The sequence below is a fragment of the Natrix helvetica genome, assembly GCF_964273705.1.
Source record: "Natrix helvetica genome assembly, chromosome: 12".
NCBI classification, from domain to species: Eukaryota; Metazoa; Chordata; class Lepidosauria; order Squamata; family Natricidae; genus Natrix; species Natrix helvetica.
The window spans coordinates 2,655,683-2,675,629 of NC_138556.1; the positions used below are offsets into that span (position 1 = coordinate 2,655,683).

General features: G+C 41.4%; 1 protein-coding gene and 1 long non-coding RNA gene across 5 annotated transcripts in view; one reads left to right on the top strand and one right to left on the bottom strand.

Annotated features, from left to right (window-relative positions):
• The window catches only part of LOC309398387, a 165,174-nt gene that overhangs the window by 83,011 nt on the left and 62,216 nt on the right, over positions 1 to 19,947 (top strand). The window lies entirely within an intron of this gene.
• The window catches only part of IQCH (IQ motif containing H), a 98,428-nt gene that overhangs the window by 36,231 nt on the left and 42,250 nt on the right, over positions 1 to 19,947 (bottom strand). For all 4 annotated transcript variants that reach the window (XM_081965205.1, XM_081965203.1, XM_081965202.1 and 1 more), the window contains exons 12-14: positions 13,012 to 13,187; positions 7,061 to 7,333; positions 1,015 to 1,206 (exon numbers count right to left, since the gene is read on the bottom strand). In XM_081965205.1, coding sequence (XP_081821331.1) covers positions 1,015 to 1,206; positions 7,061 to 7,333; positions 13,012 to 13,187 — 641 coding nt within the window. The remainder of the gene's footprint in view (positions 1 to 1,014; positions 1,207 to 7,060; positions 7,334 to 13,011; positions 13,188 to 19,947) is intronic.

Below are 19,947 nucleotides of genomic sequence, written 5' to 3' on the forward strand. Positions count from 1 at the left end.
TCTGTGGGTGTGGCTTGGTGGGCGTGGTGTGCTTGGTGGGTGTGGCAGGAGATGGATACTGCAAAATCTCTATGGGGACAGACGGAGGTGGCATTTGCCGGTTCTCCGAACTACTCAAAATTCCCGCTACCGGTTCTCCAGAACCTGTCAGAACCTGTTGGATTTCACCCCTGTGTGGCGGTCATTTGATGTTTTATTTAGCAACTGTTTCGCTTAGCGATGGAAATTCTGGTCCCAATCTGAGGGTCATAATCTGAGGACTACCTCTAGAGGAAGAGAAGGATGAACTACACCAGGAGTTGCCTATGGAGATTCTCAACCATCCAAGTCATAGTTGCCTTCAGTTGGAACTGAGCAAATTTCTTGGATGAGAAGCAAAACATTTTTGAAGGAATCTCCCCCCTCCCCCAAGAAACTGCAATTGCCTTTTGGAAAAAGCATCTTGGATGCAGGAGGAGTTGAGCCCTGGGATTTATGACTGGGATAAAATGCATGATGGGTAAATAAGAAGATACTTCTATTAAGGCACGGAAATTCAGATAAGCGTTCAGGGAGTAAACATTGCATTGTTTTAATACATTGCATAAACTTCTATTGTGCTTCCATAAAGTTTTTGTTCTTTTCTGCCCAAAGATTAAAAAATACGGCATAGTCTATACAGACTAACAAATTTATTTTAGCAGACACTTGCAAGAACTTCAGTATAGAAGCGTGAATTCTTATTATGTCACTATGGATTAATATTATTAATATTGGTTAAGGTAACAGAACATGAGGTCAACCTGTCAACCTGATTTGTCCTTAATCAAAGCACTGTTTGAAAATAGCTACCACTGAATTCCTGATAAATTATTATATTTAACAAACTAATATCTCCTACAATTAGAAGAGGTTCTAATGGGGACTGATCCAGAACCCACAGCCTGGAAGGAGAAATATCCTCTGGACTTTCCGTTCCAGGGTTTACCTTTTGAGATCACCTGCTCAAAATGGATGAAATCGAAAGTGACTTACATGAGCCCATCTCTTACTCCATATCTCTGGTCCATATCGATGATGCTCCTTCATAATCCAATCATAGCACTGGAGATATTTAGCGATGTCACAAAATGCAGTCCCATTTCCCCCAAATTCATTATCCACCTTGAACACCCAACGTTGCACTTCTGTGTTGTCTATAATCAGCTGACTGAGGGCCTCAATCATCTGGAGGAGACAAATGTGAAGATTTTGTTTTGTTTGTTTGTTTGTTTGTTTATTTGGATTTATATGCCGCCCTTCTCCAAAAGGACTCAGAGTGGCGTACAACATTAAAAAAAAACACACATCCCAAAAGTTAAAAAAATATATTAAATACATATCCAAAAAAACAAATCGAATTTAAAAGACAATACATTTAAAATAAGTTAAAATTAACAGGCCAGGCCGGCTTGCTGGAAAAGCCAACTTTTTAGGGCGCGTCGGAAGGACCGGAGGTCAGGGATTATGCGAAGCTCCGGGGGCAGCTCATTCCAGAGGGAAGGCGCTCCCACAGAGAAGGCTCTCCCCCTGGGGGTCACCAGCCGACACTGTCTGGCCGACGGCACCCTGAAGAGGCCAACTCTGTGGGATCGTACTGGACAGTGGGAGGCTACTGGTGGCAGTAGGTGGTCTCGCAGGTACCCTGGGCCTAAGCCATGGAGCGCTTTAAAGGTCATAATTAGTACCTTGAATCGCACCCGGAAAACAACCGGCAACCAGTGCAGGCCGCCTAAAAGGGATGTAACATGGAAGCACCTAGGTACCCTCATGACAACCCGCGCGGCCGCATTCTGGACCAGCTGAAGCCTCCGGGTGCTCTTCAAGGGCAGCCCCATGTATAGAGCGTTGCAGTAGTCCAGGCGAGAAAGGACGAGGGCATGAGTGACTGTGCACAGAGTATTTTCTGGTTTAGTCCTTCTCCTTCTGTAACTCATGTTCCAAACCTCTGTCCATATGTTATGTGCAACACACAAATAAAACCAAGAGGGAAGGAACGTAAGAGCACTAGATAATATATGATCAGGACAGAACAGAATAACACAGTTCGAAGGGACCTTGGAGGTCTTCTAGTCCAGCCCCCTGCTCAAGCAGAAGACCTTATATCATTCCAGACAAATGGAGCACCCACAACTTCTGAAGGAAAGCCATTCCACCTGTTCTCACTGTTAGGAAATTTCTCCTTAGTTCTAGGTTGGTTCTCTCCTTGATTAGTTTCCATCAATTGCTTCTTCTTGTGCCCTCCGGTGCTTTGGAGACTAGCTTCAGTCCCTCTTCTTTGTGGCAGCTCCTTAGTTATTGGAAGATTGCTATCATGTCAACCCTAGTCCTTTTTTCACTACACTAGACAAACCCAATTCCTGCAACCGTTTTTCATATGTTTTAGCCTCCAAGCTCCTTAATCATCTTTGTTGCTCTTTTCTGCATTCTTTCCAGATTCTCAACATCTTTTTTTTATAATATAGTGACATGTTATAAAAAAACTATTTGAAATTAATGATTTCAAATATTGAAACAGTATTTTTCCAACAGTAATTTTAAATAGTCAAATAATACTGAGTATTTGAAATGTACTGCTATGCATATTTTTTTTACTAGATAGAAAAAATACTCCTTGTTAAGGAGATGGAAAGTATAAACTTTTGAAAGAGACTGACTTGGGAGGAATTTGTTACAGTGGCTCATATACTGGAATTTAAGGAATCTTTTATTATTTCAACAATCCACATAGAATTAGTATTTATTTGCTCCATGTTTCATTATTTGCTCCTTCTGAAAGTCCAATAAATGGGTTTTCTCTTGACGACCCCTACAGAAATGAAATGGATCAATAGAATTGTAAAGATTGCACCAATGGAAAGAATTATGAGCTATCTTTAAGTGAAAATTGAACTGTGCCTTAAATTATTGTCACCTTCCTTTGATTATTTAACACCTCCCGTCAATATTTCATAGGGAGCTTACAGGAGGAACTAAAAATAACATGAGACAAATAGATGTGAAAGTAGAATTTTAGGGTACAGTTCAAAACAATGATAATAACGTTGTGCTCAATATGTTGGGCACGTCACACTCTAGTATATTATTTTTATATAACTATGATTAATAGGTCAGGCTATAAGTTGACCTTCCTGCATTATCTACTTTTTATCCAAATGAGAGGCTCACAGGTTGTGGACCCCAGCTCCAGTTAGAACCCCCAGACTAGATTTTCTAGCAAAGTGGCTGAATTTTGGCAATGTTTATTTATTGATCTGAGTGAGCGAGTGCAAGGGAGGGAGGGAGGGAAGGAAGATTTTCTGCTTTCCTGAAAATCCTCATTCTTACACTAACATCCTTACAAATCAAAGGGTTCTCTTCTTGGGGAGGCCTTGGTAGGTGAGGTTATAGTCCTTAAGCCTGCAAAAATGCCTGCGCTCATTATAGGGATTATAGGGATATAGGATGGAAACTCATAGATCAGCTGAGGATATCTGACCTCGTAAAGTAATCAGCTGCCAGTGTAGCTCTTGTCTCTGGTACTGAGTAAATAGCAGCCTTCCAAACTGTGGAAGATGCCCACTCATTACAAAGGAAGGATGGGTGAGAAGCCACACAGCCCAGGGAGCATCCCAATGCAGCCAAGATTGGCTTTTTGAGACTTTTTCCAGGCAGTTACCTCAACCTCTAACATCTTTAGGTTTTCCTAGAACACAAGCAGGTAGAGGATTTTTTTTCTAAAAACATCATTCATTGAAAACTGGAAAAGTGAACGTTATAAATAAGTATTAACATAATTGTTCATGATTTCTACTGGTGCTCCAGAATCCTTCAATTCTTGAAAACTAAAACTAAAAACCGCACATTAAAAAGCAATGCTTTGAGGCATGAAGGAGACAATTCAGGTGTTTTTGTTCTGGAAAGCTCACCCTGGAGAAGTGCCCAATGATGTTCTAATGATGCAGACTCTCCAGCAAACATCTGTACATTGAGCCCGAATGTCTGCAGGAGGGATTGGCTCTCACAGATAGGATCTGGCCCAAATGGAAGCAATACGCATAGAGCTGTATACCCCAAATTTTCTGTCCTCCAGACATCCAACTTTTTCACGCATAACTGCTGTAACTTTGGGAGCCAATGTTTTTTGCATGACATCAGCAGAAGCTGGAAACTTACCTGGAACACAGATGTGCTGAGTGCTGGGCAAAGAAAACTCGTACATAGGCTCTATATCTGGGGTCCCCAAACTTGGCAACTTTAAGACTTGTGGACTTCAACTCCCAAGCTATGCTGGCTGGAGAATTCTGGGAGTTGGAGTTGATTGGTGATGGGATGGTGGGGGGGAAAGAACCAGCAAGGGGAAGTGTCTGGGAGGGGAAAAGTTATACCTCGGAATTTGGTACGCGAACCTCAGTTCTGGCTTTGCTTTACTGTAATCCACTTAACCTTTAGTAAACAATACCTTTCTCAACAAATGAAGTCAAGGATCGTTCTTGCTTAAAGGTTCAAGTTAAGGCAGGATTGACAGGTAGATGAACTATTTTTAGTTCTGATTTCATTGACAAAGCCTATATTCCACAGCACTCCATTCCATCTCCATCTATAAGATAGTACACCTCATCCCTAAAATTGGAATTGAAATTAGAACTGGGAAGGCCTTCCATTTCCTCACCCCAGAATCTAATTCAAAGCATACTGTATACTCTCCATGAAGAATGAGCTGTGGTCCTAGACTGATCTTCACAGCCTCAAATGCTCCCTATAAAACTGGGGAAGAATATAGAGGGGGGAAAAAAAAGGGAGTATTTTCATTGGATGTCCAATTCATAAAAGCATATTGTGATGGGGGGGGGGGGAGTGCTAAAAAAACTGCAGATAGTAGCAAATTAGGCAAGGAATTCTCCATGAAATTTAGGTAGCTATAAAATCGGCACATTGCTTTGATAATTATGAAAATGAGTTCCTGTACGTAGATGCATTTGCAGGATAATTCAAGTCCACTGTTTGGGAACTTTATTATGAAAAAATGTACTGTGGATTATTGTTTAGATGCTTATTAAGCTCAGACAATTAATGATTGTTATTACAGTTACTTGGAGAGAAAAAAATATCATTAACTTCAACTGAACTTACTTCCAAGCAAGCACTTCTGGTGCCAGGCTGAGGATTAGCGTAAGGCAGTGTTTCTCAACCATGAGAACTTGAAAGATGGATGGACTTCAACTCCCAGAAATCACCAGCTAGTATGGCTACCTGGGGAATTCTGGGAATTGAAGTCCACTCATTTTAAAGCCGCCAATGTTGAGAAACACTGTTGTCAGGTCTCAAAAGGGGGCCCTCAGATGGAACTTGGAGAAGATTTTGTTGGCCCTTTCATAAAACCATGGCAGTGGTGAGTGCAGCAAATCAACAATGTCCATCATCGGAAGGAGGCAAACTATATCCAGCTCTGCAGTCGATTGGCATTTTTATTTTCAGAGATTATCTCTGTACTTTTGTGTGGAACCAAGTAGAGGAAAGATGTTTGAGCTTGGTGCTCTGCACTGCAGAATACTTGTGGCCCAAACGTTTTTTTTTCCCCCTCCTTAAAAGAAGTCAAGGAAAGAGCACCAAAACATGTAACCTGGGCATTACACCAATGCCTTGAATTAAAAAAATGGGTGAACAAAGGTTTGCACTTCAACCCTCTGGCATAGGAACCCATAGCTTCCTGTAATGGTGTGTGAGAAGACCTTGGGAGACTGAGGTGGTGGGAGATGCTGCCTCGGGAACAGCCAGATAAACGGCCTTCAAGACTAAAGACAGCCTTCCCCAGCAGACTAGAAAGAAAACACAAGCAGATAAACCAATTCTACTTTATTGTAAGGCCACATTAACAGAATTGTGCAATGAATGAAGGCAAATGAATGTGTCCCCGGATAATGTTGCAGGATCCAATCTGGGTCACATTCATTCTCTGAGGATGGGAGCCAGCACGAGTCTGGAAGTTTGGAAGACTAAACCTCTGGTCCCGGTGACTGACCCAGTTTGGATCTTGCACAATTGTGCAAGTCTGAAAGTACAAATCTTCTCCTTTACAGCCCCAAAACTAGGGAGGGTCCCTTCTGAACCTCTTTCTCGGCCAATCACTATACAGCTGAGGGCTATATCTTCTCTCATTGGATTGTTCCCCTAAGCAGCATCTCTACTCCTGTCTCCCAAGGTCATGGCCATATATGGTGTTATTGTTGTTGGGGCTCATTTCTGGGGAGTTTCAATTTGCAGATATGCTGGACTACAACTCCCAGAACCCCTAGCAAGTCCAAGCATCCCTAATGATTCAGCACACATGAAGGGTGTCAGAGAGGGAAGGTTGAAGCAACCATTCAGGAAGTCCTAATTGACAGTCGCACGGCTTCAATGACTGCTGTGTAAGAAGCAATGAAATAATACAAGTCGCATTATTTGTGGAAGGGTGTAAGAATCACACACTTTTCCAGGAAAGCTCAACATTTGTCATCTTTGCAGAATAATCTGTTATTAAGCACTTAGGAACACTGAAGACCGATTACAAAGCATTCATATCTGCTTGTGCAACAGTCGGATAACTTCTGCTGGAGTTCTACATTGAATTGTATTATAGCACACGATCTGGTTCAGCTCAATGTTTCTAAATCAAAAACCAATCATTTGTATTTAAGCAATGTATTACAATATTTCTTTCTGACATCACTGAATCCGCAGTGTGACATTAAATTCGGTGGAATTCTAATAGATTTGTGATAAGTCCAATTTCTAAAAGTGAATAGAATGGAATGGAATAGAATAGAGCTGGAAGGGACCTCGGAGGTCTTCTAGTCCAGCCCCCTGCTCATGTAGGAGAACCTATATATACTATAATGCTCCCTTACTGACCATTCAGGAATTGAGTTCCGGGGGTGAGTCAGTTATGGACCTGGGTCCTCTGGAACTTTGGCAGCAGAGGTTGAGCTCTATCCAAGTAAGAATGGAAGGAAAAGAAATGGCGCCTCCGAATAGTCTCAGCTCAGATTTCCCCACCTGCCCAACCGGTGGCCGGTCTTACCTGCTGCCTGCTATAGATGTCATACTGCCCGGGAGGCACCGGAACTCCTGCAGCATCAAAGACTCTTTTGTTTCCGGACTTGGTGCTGTAGAGATGTGCCACTTCTGGATCAGAGCCGAGAATGGGCAAGTCTAGCGCATCGGCCACTTCCAGGTCATCTTGGTTCAGAAGGCCTCCCACGATATAGGCCTCCTGGCCTTGGACCAGGTTCCTGACCCTTTTAAGGGTCTTAGGGCTGTATTTCAAGAAGGCAGCCAGGGACATGGGGCGGTTCTGGAGGAGGAGGAGGAGGAGGAGGAGGAGGACATTAGTCTCGTTAAGAAGTGAGCTTTCCTTTCCTTCCACCGAGCTAATTTATAATGTTGAGTGCAATAAATACATTATTAATAGCAGGCTGGGTTATGACCTATCCTGTAGCGTAGCAGTTTAAATTGATAAAAGCTGTTGGGGTGAGGTTCCATAATCACTCACATCTTTAGTGTGTCGGAAATGGGCTCGCTGGGAATAAAACTAATTACTACACATCTGTATTTATTTGATCCATGCGGAATTCTCCTTCTGTCACTCGGAAGAGAAGCTTGCAGCCCTCAGATAACAGTGATTCATCTCAACACTTCTGGCATCGTTTGATTCTACCACGTCAGGGGAAAAAAATCAATACCAAAGAAAGAAAGAAAAAAAAAAAAGAACGCACACCAAGCTGCCCGAGTTGGTATTTCAGCCCTCCAAGATCAGTATTTTGAACGGCTCTTTCAGCAAATGATTTCATTTGCAAAACACCTTTTCTGTACCATATTCTTTTCCGCAGGATAAATAGTTTCATTAGCTACAAACCCTTTTTGCAGCATTTAGGTCAAAAAGGTTTGTTTAAAAGATTAGGAGACAAAAATTTGGAATATGTCACAAATTCTATTTTCAGCGCAACTCCACAACATGTAGACTGTATATCAGAAAACTGGTTGTTCGCAAACATAAATTGTGCTGGAATATTCACCTGGGATCTGGGATTGCCTAAAACTCTCTCTTAATGATACTCTCAGTAACAAGCCTATTTTGTCTTTATAATCTGTAAAACGGCCTGCTGTAAAGTGTGCCTAAAATAGGGGAGGAATAAATGAAAAATACGTAGAAATGGATAAAAGCATAAACCTGTGCAGGAATCTGGCAACAGCATAAACAAGGAGGACAAACTGTGTACCTAACCAAGTGGTAATATTTAGGGCATATTCTTCTGGAGACTTGTATTGTGTTGTCGTGTTGTTACAATGTGTTGTATTGAATTGAACTGCATGGCATTGCATTGCATGTAAAGCCACTATAAATCTGCCCCCTTTAATTATAGTGATAGATTAGAAAAAGCTTAACACTATCATATGCTAAAATCTAAATGTCTGCACCAGAGCCCTGATGCTTTTTCAAAGATACAGACACCCTCTTACGTCATCTCATCCTCTACTTAAATATTTAAATATGAGCCAGCCGTGTGTGGCGGCAGCCAAAAAAGTTAATACAATCCTAAATTGCATTAACAGAGGGATACAATCAAGATCAAGGGAGATACTAATACTACTCTATACAGCCTTAGTAAGGCCACACCCTAGAATAATGCATCCAGTTTTGGTCATCGCACTATAAAAAAGATGTGGAGACTCTAGAAAAAGTGCAGAGAAGAGCAACCAGGATGATTACAGGATTGGAGGCTAAAACACATGATGAACGGTTGCAGGAACTGGGCATGGCTAGTCTAGAGAAGAGAAGGACCAGGGGAGACAGGATAGCATCTTCCAATATCTGAGGGGCTCCCACAGAGAGGAGAGGGTGAAGCTGTTCTCCAAAGCACCTGAAGGCCAGATAAGGAATGATGGATGGAAACTGATCAAGGAGAGATTCAACCTGGAGATAAGGAGGAATTTCCTGACAGTGAGAACAATCAACCCATGGAACAGAAGTTGCCTTCAGAAGTTGTGGGAGCTTCATCCCTGGAGACTTTCAAGAAGAGACTGGACTGCCATCTTTCGAAAATGGTGTAGGGTCTCTTGCTTGGGAGGGGAGTTAGACTAGATGACCTACAAGGTCTCTTCCAACTGTGTTAATCTGAAATCTACTTCTGAAAGGCCCCAGAGTGCCCAAGCTCAGGCCCTCCTCTGTCAATGTAAATTGCCTAGAGTAACCCCACAGCGAGATAGGCAGCAAATAAATTTAACAAATAAACAATATATGAAGGAATGAATACAGAACCCAAAGCTGTCTTCCAAAAAATCTGAGCTTATTTTGCTTGCAAATCTCTGTTGTTGCATTTTATGCTGACTGAGCTCTGATGTTTACATACAGGTAGTCCTCGACTTACGGCCACAAGTGAGTCCCAAATTTATGTTGCTGTGAGACATTTGTCAAGTGAGTTTTGCCCCATTTTGTGACCTTTCTTGGCACCGTTGTTAAGTGAATCATTGCAGATGTTAAGTTAGAAACATGGTTGTTAAGTGAATCTGGCTTGTCAGAAGATCACCCGGTGGCTCACATGACCTGGGGACACTGAAACCGTCATAAATATGGGACAGTTGCCAAGCATCTGAATTTCGATCACGTGACCAAGAGATGCTGCAATAATCAGAAGTGTAAAAAACAATCATGTCACTTTTTTCAGTGGCCTTGTAACTTTAAATGGTCACTAAATGAACTGTTTTAAGTTGAGGACTATCTGTACATGACTATCCATGCCCATTTCTCATCACATTTGCAATTCTTTTTTTTTTTTTAAACAAAGTTTTATTGGTTTTTTAAGAATTAATATAGGAAAGGGGTAAAGGAAAGGTTACAAATTTTGGCAGTTGCAATGTGCGGCAGGAGTCCCCTCCCTCCATACTCATAAAATGCAATTACAAAAAATTCAATACTAAATAACAATATATAGTCAGCATGTAAATTCAGTTAATAATTTCGATCAATTTATATCAAGTGGATTTTCTTACTCATTTTTGTGATCTGAGTTTTCTTGGTATTGCCCCTTCTCCCCCCGCCAGCAGAGCTCCGGCCCCTCCCGTGTCCTGCATGTCTGTTGTAGGATCATCTGATTTATCTAGGAGTACTTTATTTTTTTCCATAAAGGCCTGCGCCTCTATGGGTGTATTAATTCTAACTCTTGTGTCCTCCCAGAATATTAGCATCCCTTCAGGCATCAACCATCTGAACCACACCCCCTTCTGGTATAGTTTCTTCGCTAATTGCGAATAGCTTTTTCTTTTCTCCCTCACTTTCTTGGGGATCTGTTTCAGGATGGTTATTTCCCTATCTTGGTATTTCAAAGCTTGTCCCCTTTGTGCACTCAGAGTTTCATCTCTTGTGGTTTTTCTGAGAAATTTAATGTGTACCTCCCTGGGTACGTTGTGAGTTCTAGCATAGGCTGAGTTCACTCTATAAACCAAATCTAATTCCCACCCCATCTGTTGTTTCTCTTTCTGAATGTATTCAGCCAAAATACTTGTCATAATGTCCCTTATATCTTCATCATCTGTCTTCACCACATTTTGAAATCTAAGGTAAAAGGACATTCTCTCAAATTCTATTTTCATCTGTTGGGTGTCAAGCTCTTTGTTCCCCTTCTGCACCCCTTCCATCCCCCCCTCATCTCAGCCATCCCACCCTCCAAAAGATCCAGTCTCTGTGAGTTTTTGTTAATCTGGTCCTGGTTCTCTTTGCAGTTCTAACTTTAATACCAGGGTTTAGCTTTCTTTGATAAAGAATTCATCGTCTGCTCATCCAAGTTCCTGAAAATGCACTCTTTATGCCCCACGCACATATGCATACTGGCCTATGTTTATTTTCATTTCTAATGGTCAGTAATAGACTTACTGCTTACATAATACACAACACAAATGAGCAACACAAAGCTAATAAACTGCATTCAGCAATCCAGATGTTCTGAGCCACATTTTTTTTCTTTCTTCTGGCCAAAAAAAGGCTTGTATCACAGCTTCTGGAAGGTGGCAGTAAGCCATGTATTTAACAGTGTCTGCATAAAACAATGAATCGGCTAAACTATACAAACAAGCTTGTAACAGCACAAAATTTAAGAGCTGGCAGATATGCCTGTTGTGATAGTACTGCACAAACAGAGTCCTCGTAGAGAACGGCATCATAATTTTATAATTCTAATAATGACCCAGAAATCTTCTTGCAGTGAAAAGGATTTAGATTTCATGCACAGAAATAAATAAGCAACTCTTGGGATGCAGACAAGATCACCAACTTCAACAGAGTTTATGGGACTTGCCTAGGACCTGCATTTATTGCATTGCAGTGGGGTCAAAAAAAATCTAGGGGATCAGAGAACCATTCCTTTAAAGAGGGATTATTATTATTATTATTATTATTATTATTATTATTATTTGTTTGTTTGTTTTTTATAGCACCTTACTTATTTTTATAAATAGCTCAAGGGAGCAAACGTGTCTAATACTCCTTCCTTCTATTTTTCCCACAACCACCACCCTGTGTGATAGGTTAGACTGAAAGATGGGGATTTACAGGCTGGGGAATCAGGGATTCAAAACTACAACTAATCCCGCACCCCTCAATTAAAAACAGAAAGTAATTCAAGCGCATGGAAAGGAAAGTCATAAATTGGGTTTTGCTACAAAAACGAGAGAGGCTGAAGGAGCATAAAACACAGAACAATTCAGAACGTATGTTGTTTTTACAGGTCTGATACTGGAGACACAAGACTGACACTCTATAGGCCAGCATAGAAAACAGCTATTCACTTAATCCCAGTTTAACTCCGAGAACACACGGAGAGAGGAAGTGTCCAGGAGCCTCCTTGTGGCCTGACCATTAGTGGTCCCTCTGCCAAAGTACCAGGTTTTGACCTTCCTTGCTCTGTCTGGCCAAAATCGAACAGAATCAGGTGCGACACTAAAAGAATTGCCTCTGCCCTGAGTCAGTGGGGATGGAAAGGCTCCCCTTGCTGAGATGGTGGTGCAAACTATTAAACACATTGTGCAAGACTGGCCACAACAACATGCATCCTCTGGTTCTCTAGAAGATCTGCACGAAGCCACCCCAGAGGTACTCATCTGGACAATTGAACTGGATATCCAGGTTTGAGGCCACTGCGATACACCCATAGAACGTTTACCTATAATTACCTGGACTGTGTATATATGTTTACTTCTCTTCTGGCATGTTCTGATTAAGCTAAATAAATAATGCCTTAAGCAATCATACGGCTGGAAGGGATTTGGAGGTCTTCTGGTCCAACCCCTGCTCAAGCAAGAGACCCTATTCCTTCTCCAGTCTATTTTTGAAAATCTCCAGTGTGGGAGCACCTTCAACTTCTGGAGTCAAGCGTCTCTACTGATGAATTCAGGGAATTTCTGAATTTAGTTCCAGGTTGGATCTTCCTTTAACAAGCTTTCACCCACTGCGTCTTGTCCTACTATCAGGTGCAACTATTTGTATCTGAGAGTAGGGCAATATATAATAGAAAATATAGAATATTTTTATCTACACACACACACACACACACACACACACACACACACACACACTCAGTATACACACACACCACACATACATAATTTGTGTGTGTATAAAAGAATATATAATAGAAAACAGGAACTATCCGCACACTTCAGCCACGGGATACGTGAGCAGTATTTTGTGCAATTTGCTTTCCATAATGTGGTCAACCTCTGAAGTTCATCATTTTGAAAGGGGCCAGGCGTTGGGCAGAAATCAGCAGTGAAGGCCTTAGCTGAGCTCAGCTTTCAGCCTGAAAAACACAACTGGGCTTTTATTTCTAACACTCTTTTAACTAGTCACTTAATCTGTGCAGCTCTTAACACTTGCAATAATATTTCACTGATGGGTACCAGAGCGTTGCAGTTATAAAATTTCCAATTTAATTTTACGGCATTCCCCCCAGCTATAGTAATTAGAAGATACAAACTCACAGGAAAACTGTTGATGGCTTCAGGGGTGAGGATTTTGAACCTGTCCTGTAGGTCACCAATGTCCTCGGGGTTCCCAGACCGAACGGCTGGCTGCAAACCCAGGAGTTTATGGTAGTAGCACAGCAATTCTTCACTTAATTCGAAGGGGCAAATATAGATGACGTCCACATTTGGATCTTTAACGGGAGAAAAACAACAAGAAGACACACTGATCATCGTTGGCAAAAAGGTAACATTGCTTGAGGGTTTCCATTATCCTATCACCTGAGAAAGGAGGCATCTTAACTTTTCGCTCCTTTGACTCTTCAGCTCCCATCCTGCTTACTAAAGGCGAAACAACTTGTAGAACAACTGGCTCTCAGAATGAAGTCTGCAAAATACTAGCACACAATCTCAGGTAAAACGACTGGCTTTGTGGCTTAACAGTGAAGGTGTGTGGTTTGGAAAACGAAGTTCAACAGACTCTATCGGTGTTTCTCAATATCAGCAACTTTTAAGGTGGTTGGACGGCAACTCCCAGAATTCCCCAACCAGCACTCTAGATGGGGAATTCTGGGAGTGGAAGTCCACAAGTCTTAAAGTTGCCAAGTTTGGACACCCCTGAAGTATTCCTTTGTGCTTGTGGTACTGCAGAGGTAAGCAACCCAAAAGCCCCCGCCCAGTTCCATTTTATTGGAAGCATCTTAATATACAGTATTTTCCCTTCTCGCCTTAAACTTAAATATACTCAATTCCTTCCCTCTCTTTTCACAGGATTTTCACAGGATTCACACTTAATTTCTACTCTTCACTGCACTTATTCTGAATCCTTCTTGAAATGTGGTGATCGGAATTTGGGAGAGCATTTAAAGTAGGCTTTGATCAAAGCAGGCTCTAATGCAGGGGTGTCCAAACTTGGCAACTTTAAGACTTGTGGACTTCAACTCCCAGAGTTGAACTCTTCAACTCCCAGCTCCCTGCAGAGCTGGCTGGGGAATTCTGGGAGTTGAAGTCCACAAGTCTTAAAGTTGCCAAGTTTGGACACCCCTGCTCTAATGGAATGATTACTTCCCATGATTTGGAAATTGTACTTCTGTTGATGTAGCTTAAAATGGGCATTTTCTTTCTCGTGATTCCCAGCCAGCCTGCATCCGCTTAGTTTTACAAGATCTTCAGCAGATGGGGAGACCCACTGACCGAACACCTCAGCCCTGGAGACCAAGCTTGACAATAGTAAGAAAATAAGTGAGTAGGTAAATTAAGTACTTGTACGAGATTAAGTATTTTGCAAGCTCAGGATAGGAAGTTTTTTCCCCTTTGGGAATTAATGGCACAGCATCCAAGATCAAAGGGATAAAGAAAGGTAGAAGATCAGCAAAAGTTTTGGGCTCTCTTATGTACTGGCTTTTAATAACAGAATAACAGAGTTGGAAGGGACCTTGGAGGTCTTCTAATCCAGCCCCCTGCTCAAGCATAGGAGACCCTATACCATTTTAGTCAAGTGGTTGTCTAATATCTTCTTAAAAACCTCCAGTCATGAAGCAGTCACAACTTCTGGAGGCAAGTTGTTCCACTGGTTAATTGTTCTTACTTTCATTAAATTTCTCCTTAGTTTTAGGTTAGTTCCTTCCTTGATTAGTTTCCATCTATTGCGTCTTCTCCTGCCTTCAGGTGCTTTGGAGAATAGGTGGTTGACCTCTTCTAAAAGAAGGGATGAGTCAGAAGTGGGATATGAACCCATATCTCCAGTGTTTACCAAAGACTCTTCAGCAATTGTAACAATTGTATTATATTGTGCTCTTTCTCTTTTTCTCTCCCTCTCTCCTTCTCCCTCCCTCTCTCTCCTTCCCTCTCTCCATCCGTCCCTCCCCCCCTCTCTCCCATCTATTTAACTTGACCAATCACCATGAAGAAATGATCCAGGAAGAATTGGGAGTTTGCTGATGGTACCAAATTATTCTGGGCACTAAAAAGATTTTTTCCACCCTTTGCTTGGCTTCGTTCAGTGTTGCTCAACCTTGGCAGCTTGAAGATGTGTGGACTTCAACTCCCAGAATTCCCCACCCAGCTGGGGGATTCTGTAGAAATTCTCAGTCACCCAGGCCATGGGTTGCCCCAAAGGTGCTTTTTTTCAGGAGGCAACTGGACTTACTTGCCTTTTTGTTTTGAAGACGTTTCGCTTCTCATCCAAGAAGCTTCCATTCTCCACTATCCTGTCAAGAGCTGAAGAAGCTTCTTGAATGAGAAGCGAAATATCTTCAAAAGAAAAAACAAGGAAGTCCAGTTGCCTCCTGAAAAAAAGCACCTTTGGGATATTTTCCAGGATGCTCCTTCGAGAATCAAGGGCTTCTAGACTGTGCAGAGATGAACAGGTTGACCTTGAAAACAAAGGATAAAGAGGAATCGGTGTTCTTCAAGACACGGGGAAGATTTTATGAATGGTTAGAGAAAGAAATACAGAAAAGAAAGTAAGGGGAAGATATGGAACCCAGTGGGGGAAGAGGGGAGGAAATAGGGAAGAAAATAATAATATATAAGTATATATTGAAAAGTAAGATACAAAGGGGGGGGGGGAAACACAATCAGGATAGATTTGAGAAGGAAAGGGAATAAGAAATGATATTCAACTATTTTGGGGTCTGTGGAAATACCATCCCAACAAAATAAAAATTAAGAGCTGGAAGAGACACCTACAACAATAGAAAAGAGAGGAGGAGATGAGATGAGAGGAAGAGGGGGGAAGGAAGATAGAGGTGAGGAGAGGAAGATGGAAGGGAGAATGAGAGAAAGAGAGACGGCAGGAAGGGGAAGAGGAAGAGAGGAGGAGGGGAGAGCAAAGGGAAGAAGGAAGGGAAAGGAGAGAGGAAGGAAGGAAGTAGAGAAGGGAGGGAGGGAGAAAAGAAAGGGAAAAGAAGGTGGTGTCAAAACAGACGAGGGATGGTAAAAAAAGCAACCCAAATGGTATGTTATAAATGGAATGACAAATGTATAAGAATGATGAATGTAAAAAAGAATAATAATTATGTGAATGTATATTTATAATTGTATTTAGAGAACAAAAAAATAAAAAATAAAAACTTTCCCAGAGAATCACGGGGCTAGAGACCTCGTGTGTGACCCTGTTCTTCCGTCTGAATCGCTGCCTGCTTGCCACATGTGCTTCCATGCTGCCTATAACTTTCTAACTCCTTCAGAAGTAACAAATCTTCCGTTAAATAAACACCACGATACAGAAGAGTTGCACTGAGGACAAAACAACATTAGTGCCTTCATAATATATAAAGGCAATTAAGTTATTATTTTAGGCTCCCATAAATTTTGAGGATACATTTTTGTGCAAATGGCATTTATGAAATAATAATGATGCTGAAATATACATGAATCATGTAGTGTGTGTCATTGTGGGTAGCCAATCTTGGCCACTGACAAATTCATATTTTTTGCTCTTCTGTTAAAGGAATGAAGGGGGGAGGGGGGACAAAAAAAAAAGGAATTTTTTACGTTGATTCCCTTTAGGTCACAGATGGAGAACGATGGGTTTTTTTATGACTTGTGAACTTCAACTCCCAGAATTCCTGAGCCAGCCAGAATGCCCATGAAGATAAACCAGGGTTTGCACTGAGCGCCATGTTAACTGGCCAACAGCGCCACATGGAAACTTTACTCTGCCCCCAAAGTATACGACCTCACATCAATATGCAATGCATCCGATACCATCTCCTGCAGGGTTGTGAAACTTGCACCGGCGAGGTTGGCCAAGATGTTTAAAGTTAAGTCAGCTAGATGTTGGAAATGCCACCAGATACCTGGGTCACATTATCATAGGTGGTGGACATGTGCAGAAGCAAAAAAATATTGGACAAAAATACAAATGTGGCTGGAAAAGATGATAAAGCAGCACATTGCCTTAAAATCAGAAATATTTCTGTTGGGGATTTTATCTGAAACTTATAGCAAAGGGAATGCATATTTAATTATACATGTATTAACAGCAGCTAGAATTGTATTTGCACAAAACTGGAAAAGTGAAGATATCCCTGCTGATGAGAATGTGATTAGGAAAATATTAGAATGTGCAGAGATGAATAGATTAGTGCTTGCCATAAAGGAGAAAGAACAAACTGAATATTATATGACATGGGAATTATTTTATGAATGGTTGGAATATAAAAATAGAAGTTAGCAATAAATGGAGATCAGTGAAATATAGAAAACATATTAAGACAGAGAAGTAAACAATATGATGATTCTTACTAATATGGCTATTAAGATTATTATATTTAATATTATTATATTCTTATTAGAAGATATGTTAAGAGGGAGAAATGAATAGATATATTATGCTCATTATTACTATTGTAAGATTAGAGAATCAATATCAATGTAATGAATACCGTTGTAAATTTTAATTGTTATTTCACAGAGATATTTGTACCCAGACAACAAACTGTTGAATGAAAGTTGGAATGTTTAAGTTTAAAAAAAACCTTTACTAAAAAGAACTTGCTAAGAAATCCGATCACACACTTTTTGTCAGAATTCTTTTTAAAAACAAAGACCAAATATGAGCTATTTTATCAAGAGCCACTAAGGGGGAAATTATGCATGATTTACATGCACATACCTATGGACTAATTATTTATTTAGTAATGTTTAATAATGCAATAAACAAGCCTGAAGACATACAATAGCACTCATATGTCTTCGACACCTATACTTAATTTTCAGCTTAAGTTTAAAATTTAAAGCTTCCAAAACGCATTTCAATTATAGAACCTAGAACCATAGGTCTGGAAGGAACCATGGAGGTCTTCTAGTCTGACCCTTTGCTCAAGCAGGAGAACCTGTCCCTTTCTGGACAAATGGCTGACCAGTCTCTTCCTAACTAAATAGGAAAGTTTACAAAACAGGAATAAAAGATCAAGAGAACGATTTAAGCTCACGTACACCTGGCACAGCAGTCTGTGATGGTTGAAAACTCAACACAAAATAGCAATAAACTGCAACTTTTAATTAAAACAGCATCAGATAAGACAATAAAATAACAAATAATTATAAAAGTAAACATAAAACCAAATGCACCCATCACATCAATTCAGAAAAAGTGCATTTTTAAAAAACGTATACAAATACTGCAGTTTTGGGGGTTTCTTTTAAAATCAGCCAAGGACTATATTCTCAGAGGAGAGAGTTGACAATACAGTGGTACCTTAGTAAGGTAAAGGTAAAGGTTCCCCTCGCACATATGTGCTAGTCGATCCCGAATCTAGGACATTTCTAAGCTGAAGAGCCAGCATTGTCCGAAGACGTCCCCATGTCATATGGCCGGCATGACTCAACGCCGAAGGCACACACAATGCTGTTACCGTCCCACCAAAGGTGGTCCCTATTTTTCTACTTCCATTTTTTATGTGCTTTCGAACTGCTAGGTTGGCAGAAGCTGAGAAAAGTAACGGGAGCTCGCTCCGTTACGTGGTGCTAGGGATTCGAACTGCCGACCTTTCTGATCGACAAGCTCAGCGTCTTAGCCACTGAGCCACCGCATTCTTATGGTACCTTAGTACTCATTGTTAATTGATTCTGGGTGTGTGTGATGAGTAGCAAAAATGATGAGTACCAAGCAAATTTCCCCTCCTAAAAAATGAATCACAAGGCAGCCCACATCGACAAGTTCTAGCTTGTGTGTTGACTACTGGGACAAAATTTTCATGTCAAAATGCATTGAGCACCAAATTTGATGAGTTTCAAAGCAATTGAGTATCAAGGTACTACTGTGTAGTGTGGCTGTTGCACGTCAATTATTTCTAGCCATGACCCCTTCCTAGGCAGCATCCGATGGAGGGTGAATGGAATTGCTGATTGGTGCAAAACAGGAAATCTTCTTCTTTAGGCAGGTGGGATTCAAGTCATGTAGTTGAAACAAGCTCTTTGAATTTGGGAGCAATGGAGAGAGATCTCATGTTCCCAATGGGGAACATCTAAAGACACTCTGAGTGCTGGGTTCTGGATCCAATGACTTCTGGGTTTGCTCTTGTCTGCATAATGCACATTGCCACAACCTATTTGTGGAGTCCCTGGTGTTCTCTGAGCTTGGTGATTTTCTTGAAGACGTTTCATTACCGAGTTAGGTAACATCATCAGTGCAACCCCTTTGGGAGACAAACTATTCTATGGATCATAAAAGCCAGGAAAACTCTTTCTATGAAGATGGTCAATCAAGCACAGCTGACAAAAAGGTAAATCATGCAAACCTTCGGACTGGGCCACATTCAGATCTAGCTCTTTATGTTTCATCCCAACTTCATTATCTGTTCCTTACTGGACTCACCCAAGGTTGATCCAATTGAAGAAGATGGAAAAGAGAAGATGAGCTGGATGTTATGCACGTGGCACCTGTGATGACTTCCCCAGATACATCTCCAGATGTCAGCACAGAGGTGAATGAACCGGTCCCAAGCACATCAGGAGGGGAGCTGGTCAGTGACTCCCAGCATCCACCTGAGAGGGGTTTGGCTGAAGGGCAGCTGCAGCAGGACAGTCCTGAGGCTTCCGGTGGGGAAATTATGCCGCTGCAGCCAGTCAGGGATGAGGCAGAGGAAGTGCCTCCTGCCCCTGATCCAAGAGCACGTAGGGCAGAGAAAAGGCAGGAGCAGTGAAGATCAGCCCGATTACTCATAAGGAGGCAGCCTCGCCCCTCTTGATGGGCTGCACCAGAAGCTGGCTCTTTAGCACTGCAGACAGGTGGAGGCGATGCTGGGAACGACGTGTTCATTTTCTTAGCTGTGTGTTTCCTGGTCGTTGTGGTTTCTGTTTTGCTTTGGATTGACATTGTGCCTTGACTTGGATCGTGCCTTGTGAGCTCTGGATTTTTCTTGCCTCGTTAACCCTCTTGTATTTTGGATTTAATTTTGCCTGGTAGGTTTATTTATTATTTGGGAAACTTTCTAGTGCCTTGGC